This window comes from Eumetopias jubatus, unplaced genomic scaffold, assembly GCF_037043125.1.
Source record: "Eumetopias jubatus isolate StellerSeaLion01/CBP00866 unplaced genomic scaffold, mEumJub1_p1.0 scaffold_8, whole genome shotgun sequence".
Taxonomy (NCBI): domain Eukaryota; kingdom Metazoa; phylum Chordata; class Mammalia; order Carnivora; family Otariidae; genus Eumetopias; species Eumetopias jubatus.
Genome location: NW_028274814.1, coordinates 48,228,554 through 48,244,477, shown reverse-complemented (window position 1 = coordinate 48,244,477; position 15,924 = coordinate 48,228,554). Strand labels below are relative to the sequence as shown.

Below are 15,924 nucleotides of genomic sequence, written 5' to 3'. Positions count from 1 at the left end.
CATTATAGTTATAGATTATGAACCTTGAATCTGAATAGAAACTCCTAAAATTAAGATACAGAATAGGAGTAGCCATAGCTAAACAGCCTAATATATGTCTTTACTATAACATACTTCTTCACATTGACAGTCATCTCGAAGACATGTTTTTAGCTTAGTGGCATTTTTTTTCACAATGGCAGAATAAATAATCTAATAATAATTAGAATACACACACGCACACCCACACGGACCATCACCCCCAACCACCACCAAAACAAAGCAGCCTGCTCAGAAAACAAACAAAATCACTCCACTTAATTCTTGCAATCTTGGTTTTAAAAATTAGCCTACCTGAATTTAAGTTTTTCCTGTTGATATTTCATAAGTCTGAGTTTTTTTCATTTTCTATGTAAACTCTCACTGTGAGGACTCCTAGTGCAGTATTACTTTAAATTCGAAAACTTCTGCTTTAAAACTTCATCTTTATTATTTTAATTTTTTAATTAAAGATTATTTACTTATTTATTTGACAGAGAGAGACACAGTGAGAGAGGGAACACAAGCAGGGGGAGTGGGAGAGGGAGAAGCAGGCTTCCCACGGAGCAGGGAGCTGGACGCGGGGCTCGATCCCAGGACCCTGGGACCATGACCTGAGCTGAAGGCAGACGCTTAGTGACTGAGCCACCCAGGCGCCCCAAAACTTCATCTTCAAAAACTCTAAAATTGCAGGATGCCTGGGTGGCTCAGTCAGTTAAGCAACCGACTCGATTTTGGCTCAGGTCAGGATCTCAGGGTGTGAGATCGAGCCTTGCCTCGGGCTCCCACTCAGTGGGCAATCTGCGTCAGATATACCCTCTTCCTCTCCCTCTGCCCCTCCCCCCACTCTTGCGTGTGTGCTCTCTCACAAAATAAATAAATGAAATCTTTAAAACAATTTTTAAAAAACTTCTAAAATTGCTGCGACCTTTTTAAAAATGGTTTTTGTTTATTTCTTTTAAAGATTTTACTTATTTATTTGAGAGAAAGCGAGAGAGATCACAGAGGGAGAGGGAGAACCAGACTCACTGCTGAGCAGGGAGCCCAATGTGGGGCTGGATCCCAGGACCCTGGGATCATGACCTGAGCTGAAGGCAGACGCTTAACGACTGAGCCACCCAGGCACCCCTTAAACCAGAACATTTATCGTGTGACTAATCCTGGAAATCCTTAAGATGAACTGGATGCTGCAACAGCTGCCCTCTTGGGTTTAGGTGTTGTTCCTTCCTGGAATTCAGGCCTGAATCTGCAGTATTTGATTTTTAGGTGCCTCATTCCACTGGTCCAGTGGTATTTTAGCTTTGGCACTCCAGTTATCCTTTCTCTCCCACTTGGCAGGATAACCACGTTTGCCACAGTTGACTTTTGAAGATGACAGGCCTTAGAGCCACAGTGGTGACACAACAAGACATCGTATTGTGATGCTTTCCAAAAGATGAAGTCCCCTTCGTCCTCTCGTTTCTGCCACCGAGAACAAAGACTAAAATTGCTCCATCTTTACCAATGAAACTACTCTTTTAGGAATTACTCCTTTTCAAGTTAAATGGTGTAATAAGTCAAAGAGAAGAAAAAACTGGCTTGAGAGTCATGATGTTGAAAATCACTGTAAGTTGCCTAACCAGGAATACAACGAAAGGAAAGATTATTTTACTAAAACAATTTTTGAAAATATATTTCATGTCTCAAAGCAAAACAACATTAGGTGGATATGTTTCTGGAAACTTGCAACAAGCTTATATGTAACTGTAAATTGTAGTAAAATACAATCTAATTAGGACACAGGTATCCTATCATAATACTTATTTTGTTCAAACTCAATCATGACAAAATGACTGTCAGTTATCTCTATTTGGGAAGGTTCTAAAGACAATCTTCGTGGGCAGGAGGTTGGTGGCGGGATAGAGTCTTGACTTATTGTGAAAGGCCCAGTGGGACGTGCATAATTGATACTCTATTACCCGGATTTGACAGGAGCAGAAGTCTGCTCTGGAGGGTGATGCACACCTCACTCCATCACTCAACTCCTTGTTATAGCTCAAATTCAAATTCCCCAACATCCTATATTTAGACCAATTCTTTGCACCTGTGCAAAGAATTCAGGTAAAAGCAGAATAAAAAGAGGACTAGATGGGGCACCTGGCTGGCTCAGTTGGTAGACCATGTAACTCTTGATCTTGGGGTTGAGAGTTTGAGCCCCATATTGGGTATACAGATTACTTGAAAAAAAAAAAAGAGGACTAAAAATAGTTTGTTCAGAGTGCAGTAAGATTTCTGGAGATCTAAGCACTTGAAAGAGGTCGATATTACTCTGTTTATGTTTAATTCATAGTATCAAAATAAGTACACACTCATATTACACTAGGAAATATTGCTACTTCGTAGTAATTTTTTTCTTCAACATTGTGTGCTTATGGAAGTCAAATGTCTGATGGTACTTAATTAATATTAATCTTTGTCTCTTGCAGTTTTTATTAGGAGCTAGTTTTTCCCTTACCCTTACAAATTTTCTCATTTCCAGTTTCTACTCTGAAGGTCCCATGTTGGGGGGTGTATCACAATCAAATTAAACAGGTGTCTCCAAAATCAAAATAGATCACTACAGGAAGCAGTTAGAGACGCTAGTCATGTCTGACCAAGAGGAAGAGTTCATATTAAAGAGGAGAGGAGAAAGAATTTTGAAGTGCAAACATTGATGAAGAGATCTATCGGATGCTTTCCCTTTTTTCTTTTGCTGGTTGAGGATTTATTTCCCAGAATTATCATATCCAAGAAAGAAAGAAAGAGAAAATGGAAAACCCCATAAGGCATTAGATCTCCCAGACAAGAGTTTGGATTAGATATCCAATTAGATTTAATTTTTGAAAAAGTAAAGATATAAAGGGAAGTACTGAAGAAGATGAAAAGGAATAGAGAAAGTAGATTGGAACAGGAAAAAAAAAGGAAAAGTAATCTGTGTAGAAAGAGACAGAAGAAAGCTTTTTCAGGAAGAAGAGAATATATATATATATTTTTAAAGATTTTATTTATTTATTTGACATAGAGAGACACAGCGAGAGAGAGGGAACACAACACAAGCGAGAGAGAGGGTACAAGCAGGGGGAGTGGGAGAGGGAGAAGCAGGCTTCCTGTGGAGCAGGGAGCCCGATGTGGGGCTCGATCCCAGGACCCCGGGACCATGACCCGGGCCGAAGGCAGACTCCCAACGACTGAGCCACCCAGGCGCCCGAAGAGAATATATTTTATGCATTGTTTTGAGAGTTAGTTCCAAATGCTATAAAACTAAAATTGCACACAGATGTTTGGTTTCCTCTCCAGGCGTCCTCATTGGGAAGATGAACATTATCTAGTGGCCAGAGAGCCTTGCACAGTTGATTCTTTTTTTTTTTTCTTCTTAAAGTAAGCTCCATACCCATTGTGGGGCGTGTACTCACAATGGGGAGATCCAGAATTGTATGCTTTACTGACTGAGCCAGCCAGGTGCCCCATCAGTTGATTCTATTTCTGAGGTGAGTTCAGAATGTTTACAGATTTCTATGCATGTTTCTTACATTTTACCAGATTCCAATTCTTATATGCTTAATCAAAGAGGAGAGTTGAAACACCACTAGACTCAATGTCAGAGCAACGGGGATTTTTTTCAACTAGAATTGTATAGAAGAAGGAGCACTTGACTGAGTATAAGGAGATTCAGGTTTTGATTTTAGCTTTGCCACTAACTAGATGAGTTAGTTTGAGAAAGCTGATTAATCTCTCTGATTCTCATTTGTAAAATGAGTGGGGTTGAAATGGATAATTTCTAGTACGTTTTTCCAGTTCTTATTTATCTATCAGACAACCTTTTAAGTTCTTCAACCAAAAGTATACCAATTTGCTAATCTTTAAAGCAACATTAAAAACTTATCTTAATGATGAAAGAATAGTTTAGGAAAAAAAATAGAAGCAAAACAAACACAACAAAGTCTTTGAGAAGCTGTAAGTTTTATATAAAATAAAAAAAAAGAAACAATCGTTTTTTTTTTTTAAACCTGCTTTTTAAGTTTCTCAGTAATTGCTTCTCCTCTCTCAGCAACCTCAGATCTAGAGGTGCAATGTTTTCCAAATCTTCAATCCAGTCTCGCATAGGAGAGGGTTAAGTCACGGTCAATCCCCTACCCTACCCCTAGTTCTCTTAATGAAAAAGAAGACAGCCTAGACTCTATCTTCACCTTGGTATGACAATATATGTTTAAAAAGAAGAGTTGTATGTCTGCACAAGCAGTGTTGGCAAGGAATGGGTATTGTAAATTAACTTCATTTACATGCTGTAGAATTTATCAGTGACACTGCCATACAACTATTCAGAATCATGGAATTATGATTCATGTAAGTTCTTTGGGTATTATATGTCATAGGGAAGCTCAAGTGAGCCTGACAGGTAACCTTATCTTAATGCGTTACCACAGACGGATGTGTGGTTCAGATTTCAAGGCCAGGAATTTTTCACAATGTGCTTGTGGAGAATTATTCAGGTTAAACTTCTTGTGCACCTGGCTGGCACCTGGCTGGCTCAGTTGAAAGAGCATGTGACTCTTGAGCTCAGGGTTGTGAGTTTGAGCCCCACGTTGGGTGTAAAGATTACTAAAAAAAAAAAAAAAAAAAAAAAAAAAGCTTAAAAAAATTAAACTTGTCCTTGTCTAGATTTGTACAACTCCATATGGTAGCCACTAACCACACTGAGCGCTTTAAATGTGGCAAGTCCAATGAGAGGTGCTGTAAGTTTAAAATACACACCAGAGTTTAAAAATAGTATCAAAAGAAAAAAATAATGTAAAATAGACAATAACTTTATATTGGTTAAATGTTGAAATGATAATACATATTTTGGACATATCAGATTAAGGAAAATGTATTAAAATCAGTTTAATCTGTTTCTTTTTACCTGTTTATTGTGGCTGGCAGAAATTTTAAAATTACATATATGTCTCCTATTTGGGGCTCAAGTTATATTTCAGTTATGCAGTGCTGGTCTGGACCAATAGCTCCTTTAATACAGGGAACATTCTGGTCTTGATTTGCATGATATCCTTAGCACCTAATGTGAATGGCCAATAATGTGTTGAACGCATTATTAGTGAATGCCAAACAGAGACTTATAGTCAGGCTATCTCCTCCCCTGAAGGGGAAGAAATTGCTGGAGACCATGACAAATCTTTTGCTCTCTTATTCCTCTACTTCTTTATTCCAAACGGACCATTTTTTTTCCTGTTCTTTGTCTTAGCATCAATCAGGTTTAGAAGAGCACTGTTTTTCAGTCTCAGATATGCTAATACACCAATGCTTACATACTTTAAAGCTCTAGTTCCTTGAATGGCTTAAACTCTCCTTAATCTCCTTTAGCCAATTGTTATTTTCCTCCCGAGGGTGATATGCTGGATAGTCTCTTGGCAACTCAGCATCATCCTTAGCCTCCTCAAAGGCAGCACTATATTTCCCAGAATTTCCTTCCCTGTGTGGTTCCAAGTTGGAATCTGTCAATGAGACTGGTTCAAGATTTAGTTCAAGATTTAGAAGGCCGAAGAGAAGAATGTCATTGTTTTCCAGTTAGTTACAGGAAGATGCATGGACTGATGGAGGTTCAAAGCTGCTTACAGATAAACTTCTTGAGGAACTCTAGCATCTATGTTGCTGATTAAGATAGCTGGTATGGGGTGGACACATGTGGGCACATGTAAGCTAAGGGAGTTTAGACTTAAGGGGCTTCTTTCTTGCCCTTTCAAAACCGCGAGAGCGGCATTAGTAATTTTGTATTCATTATTTTTTTCTTAAAGAGAGGTGTCTAAATTGCATAAGCTTTAAGTCTTCTCAAACCCGGCTGTAGCCCTGAATGGTTGAGAGTCTCCTAGAGATCCTGTAACTCTAGTGGCTTTGGGAGGGTTCCCGAGAACCACTGGCTGGATTTGTTACCTTCAGTGGAGCTTCTTGGATTTTCTCTCTCACAACCCCCCAACCCCTCAGCCTTTCTGGAAGTTGTGGAAGCTCTAAGTCCCTTCATACTAGGAACAGAGTGGCTTTTATTTTCATGATCGAGTCAGTCATTGCTTAAAAATGTTTGCTGCCAACAATGAGATTACAATTCATTTTTTGTTTATTCCACTTAATCTCAAATTTAAGAAGTGACATTTTCTTTTCTTTCTTTTTTTTAGAAATGACATTTTCTTACAAAGGAAATGATAGTAAAAAAAAATTATTTAACATCACATGAGAAAAAAAAAAACCCAAAACGTTAGTGCAAACTTCATTTTGGTTCACGTTGGAAACTCATAATGTAGCACTTTGGTACATAGTGTGTGCTTAGTAAATACACGCTAAGTGAGTGTGTGAATTAATGAGTGAAGGAAGGGAAGACTTTATGGGCCATCTGTATCCAAATTACTCTCTAGTTATGATAAATAAAACAACACAGATCTTGGGGCACCTGGGTGGCTCAGTCGCTTAAACGTCCAACTCTTGATTTCGGTTCTGGTCATGATCTCAGGGTCATGAGATAGGGCCCCAGTTTGGGCTCCCCGCTCAGCGCGGAGTCTGCTTGAGATTCTCTCTCTTCCTCTGCCCCTCCTGCTTTTCCATGCACACTCTCTCTAAAATAAATAAATAAAAATCTTAAAAAAAAAAAATAAAACAACATAGATCTTGTTTGTTCTAAATAATTCTCTCTAGAGTTATTTAGCACAATACCAAGAATTACAAGCTGCACACTGCTTTTTCTTGGATGAAAATGAGGGGTAGTTTTGGTAGCCATTCCAGCACAAAATTCTAAGAAATTCCAGGATGCATCTGTAAGTATTTTAGGATATTCCAGAGGTTGGAGACCCCACCTGTTAATTAGGAATTATTTTCCAAGGGTAAATATGTATACAGGTTTCCCCCGCTATTGTTAGGTAGAATGTTTCCATGAACCCGAAAGGTCACAAAAACACAATTACCATTTATTTATATGGAAAAATTTTTGAGCACTCCCAGACCCAAAAAATAACCTCTCTTGGGCTATTATGAAACCTTAGGACACATCTTGCTAACAGATGCACAAAATAAATCAAGATAAAATGCAGATACTCACAGAAACAGTTCAAGGCTATGGCAGATTGAGACTGAGATGCTTGAGTGTGGCTCCCAGGGAAGGAGCCCTGCAGGGCCATGCTCGCTGCTCAGGGTGCACTCTGCTCTATGATGACTCGCCACAAAGCAAATGCTGAACACTATCTTTGCTCTTCGCCTTTTTTTCATAGAAGCGAAATCCTCTTTGGATTTTTTTCTGTTAGTGGAAAACAGGTACTAATGGAGGTCTTTTGTGAAAGTGGAATGGCTTAACATGAATTTTTGAAAAGCGGGGTGTACCTGCATCTATTTTTAAAAAGGGCTTGACTATTAGAGTTTGAAGAGTTCAAGCCCTCTCTTTTCTTGCAATCCAGTTCTACATGGTAAACAGCAATGATAATAATTTTGTTGGATACGAAAGTCAATGGCCAGTCCTTGCCAGAATCATTCATGCTTATCATGTAAAGACTAGCATCTTTAAAATTAAGAAATACTTTATTCATGCTAAGTATTTGACCAGGATCTTTTAAAAACACCCACATTAACATTACCACATGCTCCATATTGAAGTCAAACTAAAATATGAATTTAACATTTAGGTGTTTGTAATTTTTAAAACATAGAAGTACATGGGAAAGTAAAAAAAATTCCATATTTTGCTATTTGTTCTAAGAATTTATTTTCTTTAATTTGTATTTTTTTATCAATGGAGTAAGAAAGTAATAAAGCTGGATAGTTAACACTTGATAATGAGTGTGTTGATAAATTTGGAAAATTTTGGTCTTTTTGTTCATTTGTTTTCATTTAGTAAACATTTACTGTGTTCTAGCTCTATGCTAGGTACTGTGTTAGCCAGTGAGGATACAATGGTGAATTACACTTGATAGCACCCCTCTTTTTTTTTTTTTTTTTTAAAGATTTTATTTATTTATTTGAGAGAGAGAGAATGAGAGATAGAGAGCACGAGAGGGAAGAGGGTCAGAGGGTCAGAGGAACAGACTCCCTGCCGAGGAGGGAGCCCGATGTGGGACTCGATCCCGGGACTCCAGGATCATGACCCGAGCCGAAGGCAGTCGCCTAACCAACTGAGCCACCCAGGCGCCCTGATAGCACCCCTCTTGATGTAGTTACAAAACAGACAATTCCAGGGGAAAACAATAGGTAAATAATTCAGGAGACTAGGAAATGAAGAAAATGAGCTTTTGTTGGACAAAAGCTGGAGTTAACATATGATAATCTCATCTTTCCACAGTGCCTTTGAGAAACTTTAAAAGGAGGAAATACCCTCTGTGACACTGCACACCATTGAACTCTCTCAGTAAAGAGCAAAACTAGAATTTATACCTAGGTCTGTCTGGACCCTATGGGCAAAGAACACCAAATACCCCTAAATTCCAAATAGGCGCTGGGTACAGGTCATACATAGTCGCTCTGGCCATGTGTCTAGCATAATCCAGTGCCTTCTCTAAAGGCCATGTGGACCCTTCAAACTGGGAATATGTTTATTGGGTGGATCTGTTTCTCTGTACCTCTCATCCCTGAAGCTAAGCGGGCTCAGTTGCTTAAGCTTTCACCAGCAGTGAGATACAACTGGAGCAGAAGGTAGGATGTGAATTTATTCTCTGACGTTTGCACTTCAATTTCCTTACCTGTGGCTTATAGATAAAATTATCCGTAAGTTATCGCTTAGGAATAAACAGTCAAGTAGAGTTAAGATTTTGTTTCATTCTTAATTGTTGTGTCAGAAATAGTTTCTGGTACTTCATAAACGTTGAATAACCAATGAATAAATATAAAGGGCTTAAAAACAAGCGTTTGGGAGAGAAGCCCCGCGTAATTTGGATCCCCTATTTTACTTCGCCCAAAGCTCAGTTTCAAGGTGTCAAGATGTCGCGCGGATTGGGGCCCCGCTACCCCGCTCCAACAAAGGGCCAGCAGCGCGTGCTCCTCAGCAAACTCCAGACTGCAGTGCAAAGCTTCCCCGGGCTTCCCCTTGACTCTCCAACTCGGCCCCTTCGCTCCAGTCTCCGGCGGACTGGTGGCTTGGAAAGGGCATCGGGCGCCTTTAAATGCTAATGAGAGTCGTGCCCAGCTCTGAAGCCAACTTTCCCCACCCTCTTCCCTCGCCCGCCCTTCCCTCCCGGGCCGGTGCGCCGCCTAGAAAAACTTGTGCGGGGCCATTTTTGGGGCAGTAAGATCGAGCGAGGAGCCCAGGAGCGAGCGCGCAGCCCGAGAGCTCGAGCCGCCTCCGCCGCGAGACCCCACCTCGGCCGCCGCCGCCTGCGCCGCGAGATCCGCACCGGCCTCCCCGAGAGCGAGCCCCGGCCGCCGCGACCACCAGCCGCGCTAACCGCCGACCAACCGCCACCGAGGTGCCCGAGTGAGAGCAGAGGAGGCGGCATGAGCGAGGCGGGCGAGGCCACCACCACCACCACCACCACCACCACCACCACCACCACCACCACCACCACCCTCCCGCAGGCTCCGGCGGAGGCGGCCGCCGCGGTCCCCCAGGACCCCGCGCCCAAGAGCCCGGTGGGCAGCGGCGCGTCCCAGGCCGCAACCCCGGCGCCCGCCGCCCTCGTCGCAGGAAACCCCGGTGGGGACGCGGCCCCCGCAGCCACGGGCACCGCGCCCCCCGCCTCTTCAGCCCCCTCCGGCAGTGAAGACGCGGAGAAAAAAGTTCTCGGTGAGTCAGGCCGCGGAGGGTGGGGGCAGCTCCGAGTGGGGCCGCCGGCTGCGGGCGGCCGAGCACGTGCTGGCAGCTCCGGCTGCATTTCCCACCCGGGCGGCAGAGTGACAGTAGGGGTCCCCAGCGCCGGTGGCCGCAGCCCGTCCGCCCTGCAGAGGCTCCCGCGTGAGCGCGCGGCGCCCTGCACACCTGGCTGTCCCGTGCGCGCCTCTCCCGGTCCCGGGCCAGCAAGTTGGGGTCTTAACTTTTGTCACCTAGGCGCGGGCACTGTCACACATTCCCGTAGTGGCGAATATTTCGGTCCAAAGAGGAAAGGAGCGACGGTCTGTGAGGGGGGACCCAGGGTAGGGATGCATGTGGATGTAGGGGGAGGGACAGACAACGTGGAACGGGGACTGTGGAGTCCTCGCTTGGGATCTGGGTGAGGTGAGGGTTTCCCTCCGGGAAAAGTGGGGCTAGGGGCCCAGGGAGGGCAAGGTGGAAAGGCTTCTTGCTGAGAAGGCTCAGGTGTCTGTCCCAGACGCCCTTCCCACATGGGCACGGGAAAGACGCCATGCTTCTGTCGGCCACATGCCGGCTAAGCGGTGTTGCAATCCTCTCCGGGAAACTTGGGTCTCGGTCCCACGTCCTCCTCCCTCCCTCTGCCCACTGCTGCAAAGAACCATTCAGTGTTTACCAATCGCTTACGCGTTTTCTTCTTCCCGGACTGTGGGAATGCACTTGGTGCAGCAGCTGAAAAAACTTCGTCCATAGGGTGGGTATGACGTTTGTTCAAAACATCCTTATCTTGGGACTTGTAACTTACGAAGAAAACAGATGGGAAGATGAGACGTTCAGGTCGGTGGGGCAGAGCAGTAGAAAGGGTTTCTGTTGTCATTGTTGGTATTGTCGCCTATTTCAGCGTTCTCGAGGCTGAACGAATGCCCCGTGTGAGGCTTTAAGCGGGTTTACAAAGTAGGTGGGTGGTGAATAAACTCTGAAGGGTGTGTGCCTATGTCATTCACTCTTCTCTTTAAACAGGAAAGTTAAGAGATGGTGTAGGATGCTTCAGAGCAATTAACACTATTTGGGGTGGGGCCTGTTTGATCTCTGAGCCTTGCCTACTCAATTTCCTAGGAAGAAAATTGAAGGAATAAGGTGAAGAAAGTAATACAGTTCCATCCCCCCCCCCCCCCCCCCCCCCCCCCCGCTTTGAAAGGCCTGTTTTGTTCTTCCAGAGCTTTTACTCAGTTACTGGGGGACAACATGCTAAATGTAACCTGTGTAGGTTCAGAAACAAAATTGCCCTCATTTTGCTGGACTAAAAGTTACTTCAGTCTAGTCACTGTTGTATTGGGATATTGTTTCCAACAAGTGTTTCTTGGAACATTTCCATGCAAAATGTCTGAGAGAGACAACCTTGGGTTAACCAAAGCAGTGTTAAGGTATATTCTTAATATTCATTTTTCTATACAGGAAAGTTTTCAGGTTTTCACTTGATCCTTGTACCCTCTGGATCTAAACTAAACTGCTGGATTTTAAACTGAAGCAGAGGGGTGCCTGGGTGGCTCAGTCGATAAGCGTCTGCCTTCGGCTCAGGTGGTGATCCCAGGACTCTGGGATCGAGCCCCGCATCTGGCTCCCTGCTCAGTGGGAAGCCTGCTTTTCTCTCTCCCACTCTCCCTGCTTGTGTTCCCTCTCTCACTGTCTCTCTCTCTGTCAAATAAATAAATAAATAAATATCTTAAAAAAAAAATAGAATCTTAAAAAAATAAACTGAAGCAGATAGCTTTAAAGATGAAAGGAACAGATAAATTAACTTTTCTTAACCACCAACTGCTATTAAGCCTCTACCACATCCCAGGTGATGATTCTGGAGGTCTTTCATCTTTCCACTGTAACTCCAACTCTTAAAATGAAGGACAGCCTTCTACATGACATTTTGACACTGTTTGTCCCTGTCCAGTGTGTTCTGCCATCTTCTTTCCTTTGCCAGGCAAACACATGGGTGCCTAAAATGTGCAAGGCACAGTGCTGACTGAAATGGAATTCTGGTTTTGGATTCTCCCATTCTGGTTCCTGCAAACAGTCTTTAACTTCAGTGGATAACCATAGGCCAGAGATAGTTTACCCGAGTGAAAGAAAACTTTCCTAATAAACATCCTAGAAGCCATATGGTCTTCCACTGAACTACCCGCTCCCCTTCCTCTGTGTATGTGAAGTGAGTTTATGGTTTTAAAGCAAGAGGTATGCATGAAAGTTCGATTCTATGACATTGTTGGAGATATTTGTGGAATTAGGACATTTTGAAAAACTACTTTGGGGAGTAAAAATGGCCTTCAGCCTGGATTGAAGTTCGACTTAAAAATTTCATCTTTTTTCCTATTAGTGTTGCCTTTCTAATCAAGATTATTCCTTTGACAGTGCTAGACATTAACTATATGGAAGTGGATCAAAGAGTTCCTATCTTTATATTTTCCCAGGTCATTAATTTTGGGGCAAATGAAAGGCACAAAAAGCCTATCATTTGAAATAACATGTGACTTAAAAGCATATGATTTATCAAAAATGAGCCTCTTCTGTGTACATTTAGATCTAATACAGGTTTTTTTTTTTCTTCTTTGACCTGTTGCTCTAATTAGAATGGCCTAAAACTGAAGATTCCAATGGTTCAATCTCTTCATTGGAGAGATCTTCATTACTTGGACATAGAGCTGGAGATTGCTCAGTCAGTGGTGGGCTGAATGACTTTAGAGGCATAATGAGGTTTTTTTTTTTTTTTTTTTTCTTTTTACAGCTAAAATACTTCCTTGGGCATATCAACATAGCAGAACAGTGGACAGCATCTGCCCACAAGCAAGCAAGAGCTAATTACTCTTTTAGTCTTGAATTTAAAAACGGAATCCTTATTGTTTATCCTTGAAGTTATCAACTTTGTATCTCATAGAGAGGCAGCATAGATTACTTTCATTCTCTACTAAGCCTTTTTTTTTTAACTTTACTCTTATTGTCGTATTTCCTGTTTCACTGAGTCTTGATAATTGCTTTATGTGTTTCCTGAATTTAGATGTAGGCATTTCCTAGAGGTTCTGAATTTAGCATTCACAATTGATTCAAAGGAGTCTTCTCAAATCATGCTTGACGACTGACATATGAATCTCTGAAGTACAAGTAATATGACCATATTATTTAGATTCCTTCTCTTGAATTCTGTTGAAGTCTGGTGTTGTACAGAAATTGTCCTACTCATGATGGAAAGTTGAGACAATCAGGTTAAAGAGGGGGATTTTGTAAAAAATGCTGAGTTTGACTCTCACCAACTGCAGAGAGTAGGATAAACAATGAAACAGAAGCCCAAATTCATCACTACGGTTTGGAAAGGCCTGTTACATCATGCCTGGGGGGGTGAGTACAAACTGGGATTGAGACAGCATCAGTTCTATTATTACTCTTGACTCCTCTGATAGGCCCCCATCTGGCAACTAGACAAGCTACTTTATGTCTTTGTAGATTAGCTACAAAACAGTAGCTTTGTAGGAGCTATTATTTCACTTAAAGTTTGCCTTATATGTCAGAGTGTGAAAGTGATGTGTTAGGGTCATTGGTACTTTGTTCATCTATCTATCTTCTCTTTCATTGTGACCCTTCTTTTGCACTTAGAAAATTTTTCAGCATTAAAACTTTGATCTTAAAGAGTGTTTTTTGTTTGTTTTTTTCCTTAAACAGTGTTTCCCAATTTTAATTATTGCAGAATTGTATAGATTTACAACCACTCCTTTTCTTATGACTTTACTGAAAAGTTTAACAAGGAAGAGAGGTTTAGTCTTCTGAAAAGTATTTTCCTATGATATCTTCCCTTGCTCCATTTTCTTTTCCGTATATATTTTAGAATTAAGCCTTTAATGGTTTCCTCAGGTATGTTTAGGCTTTATATAATGCTATCAAGACCTTATTGATATGAGCTTTATCTCTTTGTAGGTCAGATACTAATTTATCTGCTTAATCTTATTTTAGCCACCAAAGTCCTTGGCACTGTCAAATGGTTCAACGTCAGAAATGGATATGGATTTATAAATCGGTATGTGTGTATCTCTGTATATGTTTTTAAAATGCATGCTTACTTTATGGCACCAGCAGTTTATAAATCCTTTACCATACTTTTTAAATGGCTTACGTAAGTTTTTTGTTTGTTTGTTTGGTTTTTAATTGATGTCTGGAGTAAGTTTTAAGATTTGTAAGCACTGTCAACATTCTCATTTCTAAGCTACTGGTGTTAAATATTAATTAAAATACATTTCCAGAATACTGATAAATAATGTATTTTATAAAATTCAGTCATTAGAAGAGAAAAGGTGAGGGAGATAAATGAGAAATGGGAAGGGCCTTAGGATAATTGGGACCACATCCATAATTTCACAGATGGAGAAATGGAATCTTAGACTGGTTAAGCAACTTTTCTAAGGTCACACAACTAGTGAGTAATTGAGCTGGATCTGTAACCCAGGTCTGTCCCAAGTCCTGTGTAGAAAGTGGAGTGTATTCTTTAAACAATGGTAACTTCGGGACGCCTGGGTGGCTCAGTCCTTAAGCCTCTGCCTTCGTCTCAGGTCATGACCCCCAGGGTCCTGGGATCGAGTCCCACATCCGGCTCCCTGCTCAGCGGGGAGCCTGCTTCTCCCTCTTCTGCTCCCCCTGCTTGTGCTCTCTCTCTTTGACAAATAAATAAATAAAATCTTAAAAAAATAAAAATAGACAATGGTAACTTCTAGCCATATAAAAACAAGAACACAACTGTAGGCTGTTGGGAGTGTGATGAAGTTTTTACATGATATTGTCATTTTCTTTGCCCCCCCTTTAAAAATTCCTTAATTTCTTCCTTATCTGATTTGGTGGGGTGGGGGGTGAGTTAGGGCAGGAAGGAAGGGGGGGTGCTGTTTTAGGTTTCAGTGTAAGGAGAGCCTAGTTCACAGCTGTGCCCTGTCCTCTGAACTGTCCTACTTTGCTTTTACTGGGAGGGAAATCTCAGGCTCTGATTACATTCCACATGATTTAGGAGGAGATGAGAGGGAAGGGATATTTCTGTAAAATCTGTACACTTGGATCTAAGCACTCCGGTAATATGGAGGAGTAAGACAGGTATCTTGCAGGTTTGGAAGTTTTTCACAAGGACTGATTCCAGGCATCTGAATTAAGTTGAGAAGATAAACAAAAGTTTATGTTGTCTTTTTGAAGTCTTGGGATCTAAACTCATAAAAACATCTGTTCTTTTAAGTTTTTCCATATACCTAGTACTTTTATTTATGAACTTTTTTGTCTCCCAACAGAAATGACACCAAAGAAGATGTATTTGTACATCAGGTAAGAGGGATAATAAATGTTACATTTCTCATGTGAGGAGGGGGTGTCTGTAATCTGCTGTTGTCTCTTTTCGAAAATGAAGTCCTATAAACTATTATTCTACTCTGAACTCTTACTGTGATTTTTATTTGTGCAAGGGCACAAGTTTTTTAAGATTGGCAGATAAACTCTTCTGTTCCATCATATAAACTGTTTTGAGTTTTTATGTTTGCAGTAATATTCGAATGGAGTAATAATCAGTTAGGCCAGTTTCTAATTTTTAAAGCCTTTGAGGCCTTGACAAAATTTTGTTTCCATGTTAGCATCTTATTTTCCTGACTTTGTGGTTCCTCCTTAGTGTTTGGCTGGAACTGATCTGGCTTTTGCCTGGGTGGGTCTTGGTTAAAGCCCTTCTACCAGAGTAACTCTGACTTGAGGTAAATAAAGCACAGCAAAGCGGATGGTTAGAGTCTGTGTATCCAAGACATGAGAAACCTCCCCAATTCCCAGGGTAGTCCTCCCCTCCTGTTAAAATGAGGCATGGTTAGCACATGTCCAGGTCAAAAGGTCCACGTTCCCTTGGATTTGAAGGAGATGTAGAAAATGGGTAAAATATGGCAAACGGCAGGCTTGTCTGCTCCTGGGATCTCTGTCTTCACTTTCCTGGCCTGGGATGCTCTTTATTTCATTGTGTATCCTGGACTTGTTTTACAATGTTTGTTAAAAGAAGAAATGCCTCCCCTTGTTCTTTTTGTATATTTAATTTTCAGTGAGTTGTCTCAAATATGTGGGGAACTCTTAGTGTACAACAGGGAAGTATAGAG

General features: G+C 41.6%; 1 protein-coding gene and 1 pseudogene across 2 annotated transcripts in view; one reads left to right on the top strand and one right to left on the bottom strand.

Moving 5' to 3' along the window:
- Positions 1–1,188: 1,188 nt before the first annotated feature.
- LOC148163705 (large ribosomal subunit protein eL37-like) lies at positions 1,189–9,494 on the bottom strand (annotated as a pseudogene).
- YBX3 (Y-box binding protein 3) overlaps positions 9,234–15,924 on the top strand; it is a 26,063-nt gene continuing 19,372 nt past the window's right edge. Inside the window, exons 1-3 of one of the 2 annotated variants that reach the window (XM_028119749.2) lie at positions 9,234–9,781; positions 13,778–13,841; positions 15,088–15,121. In XM_028119749.2, the coding sequence (XP_027975550.2) occupies positions 9,493–9,781; positions 13,778–13,841; positions 15,088–15,121 (387 nt within the window). In that variant the 5' untranslated portion in view covers positions 9,234–9,492. The remainder of the gene's footprint in view (positions 9,782–13,777; positions 13,842–15,087; positions 15,122–15,924) is intronic. The other variant, XM_028119750.2, reaches the window with a different exon arrangement.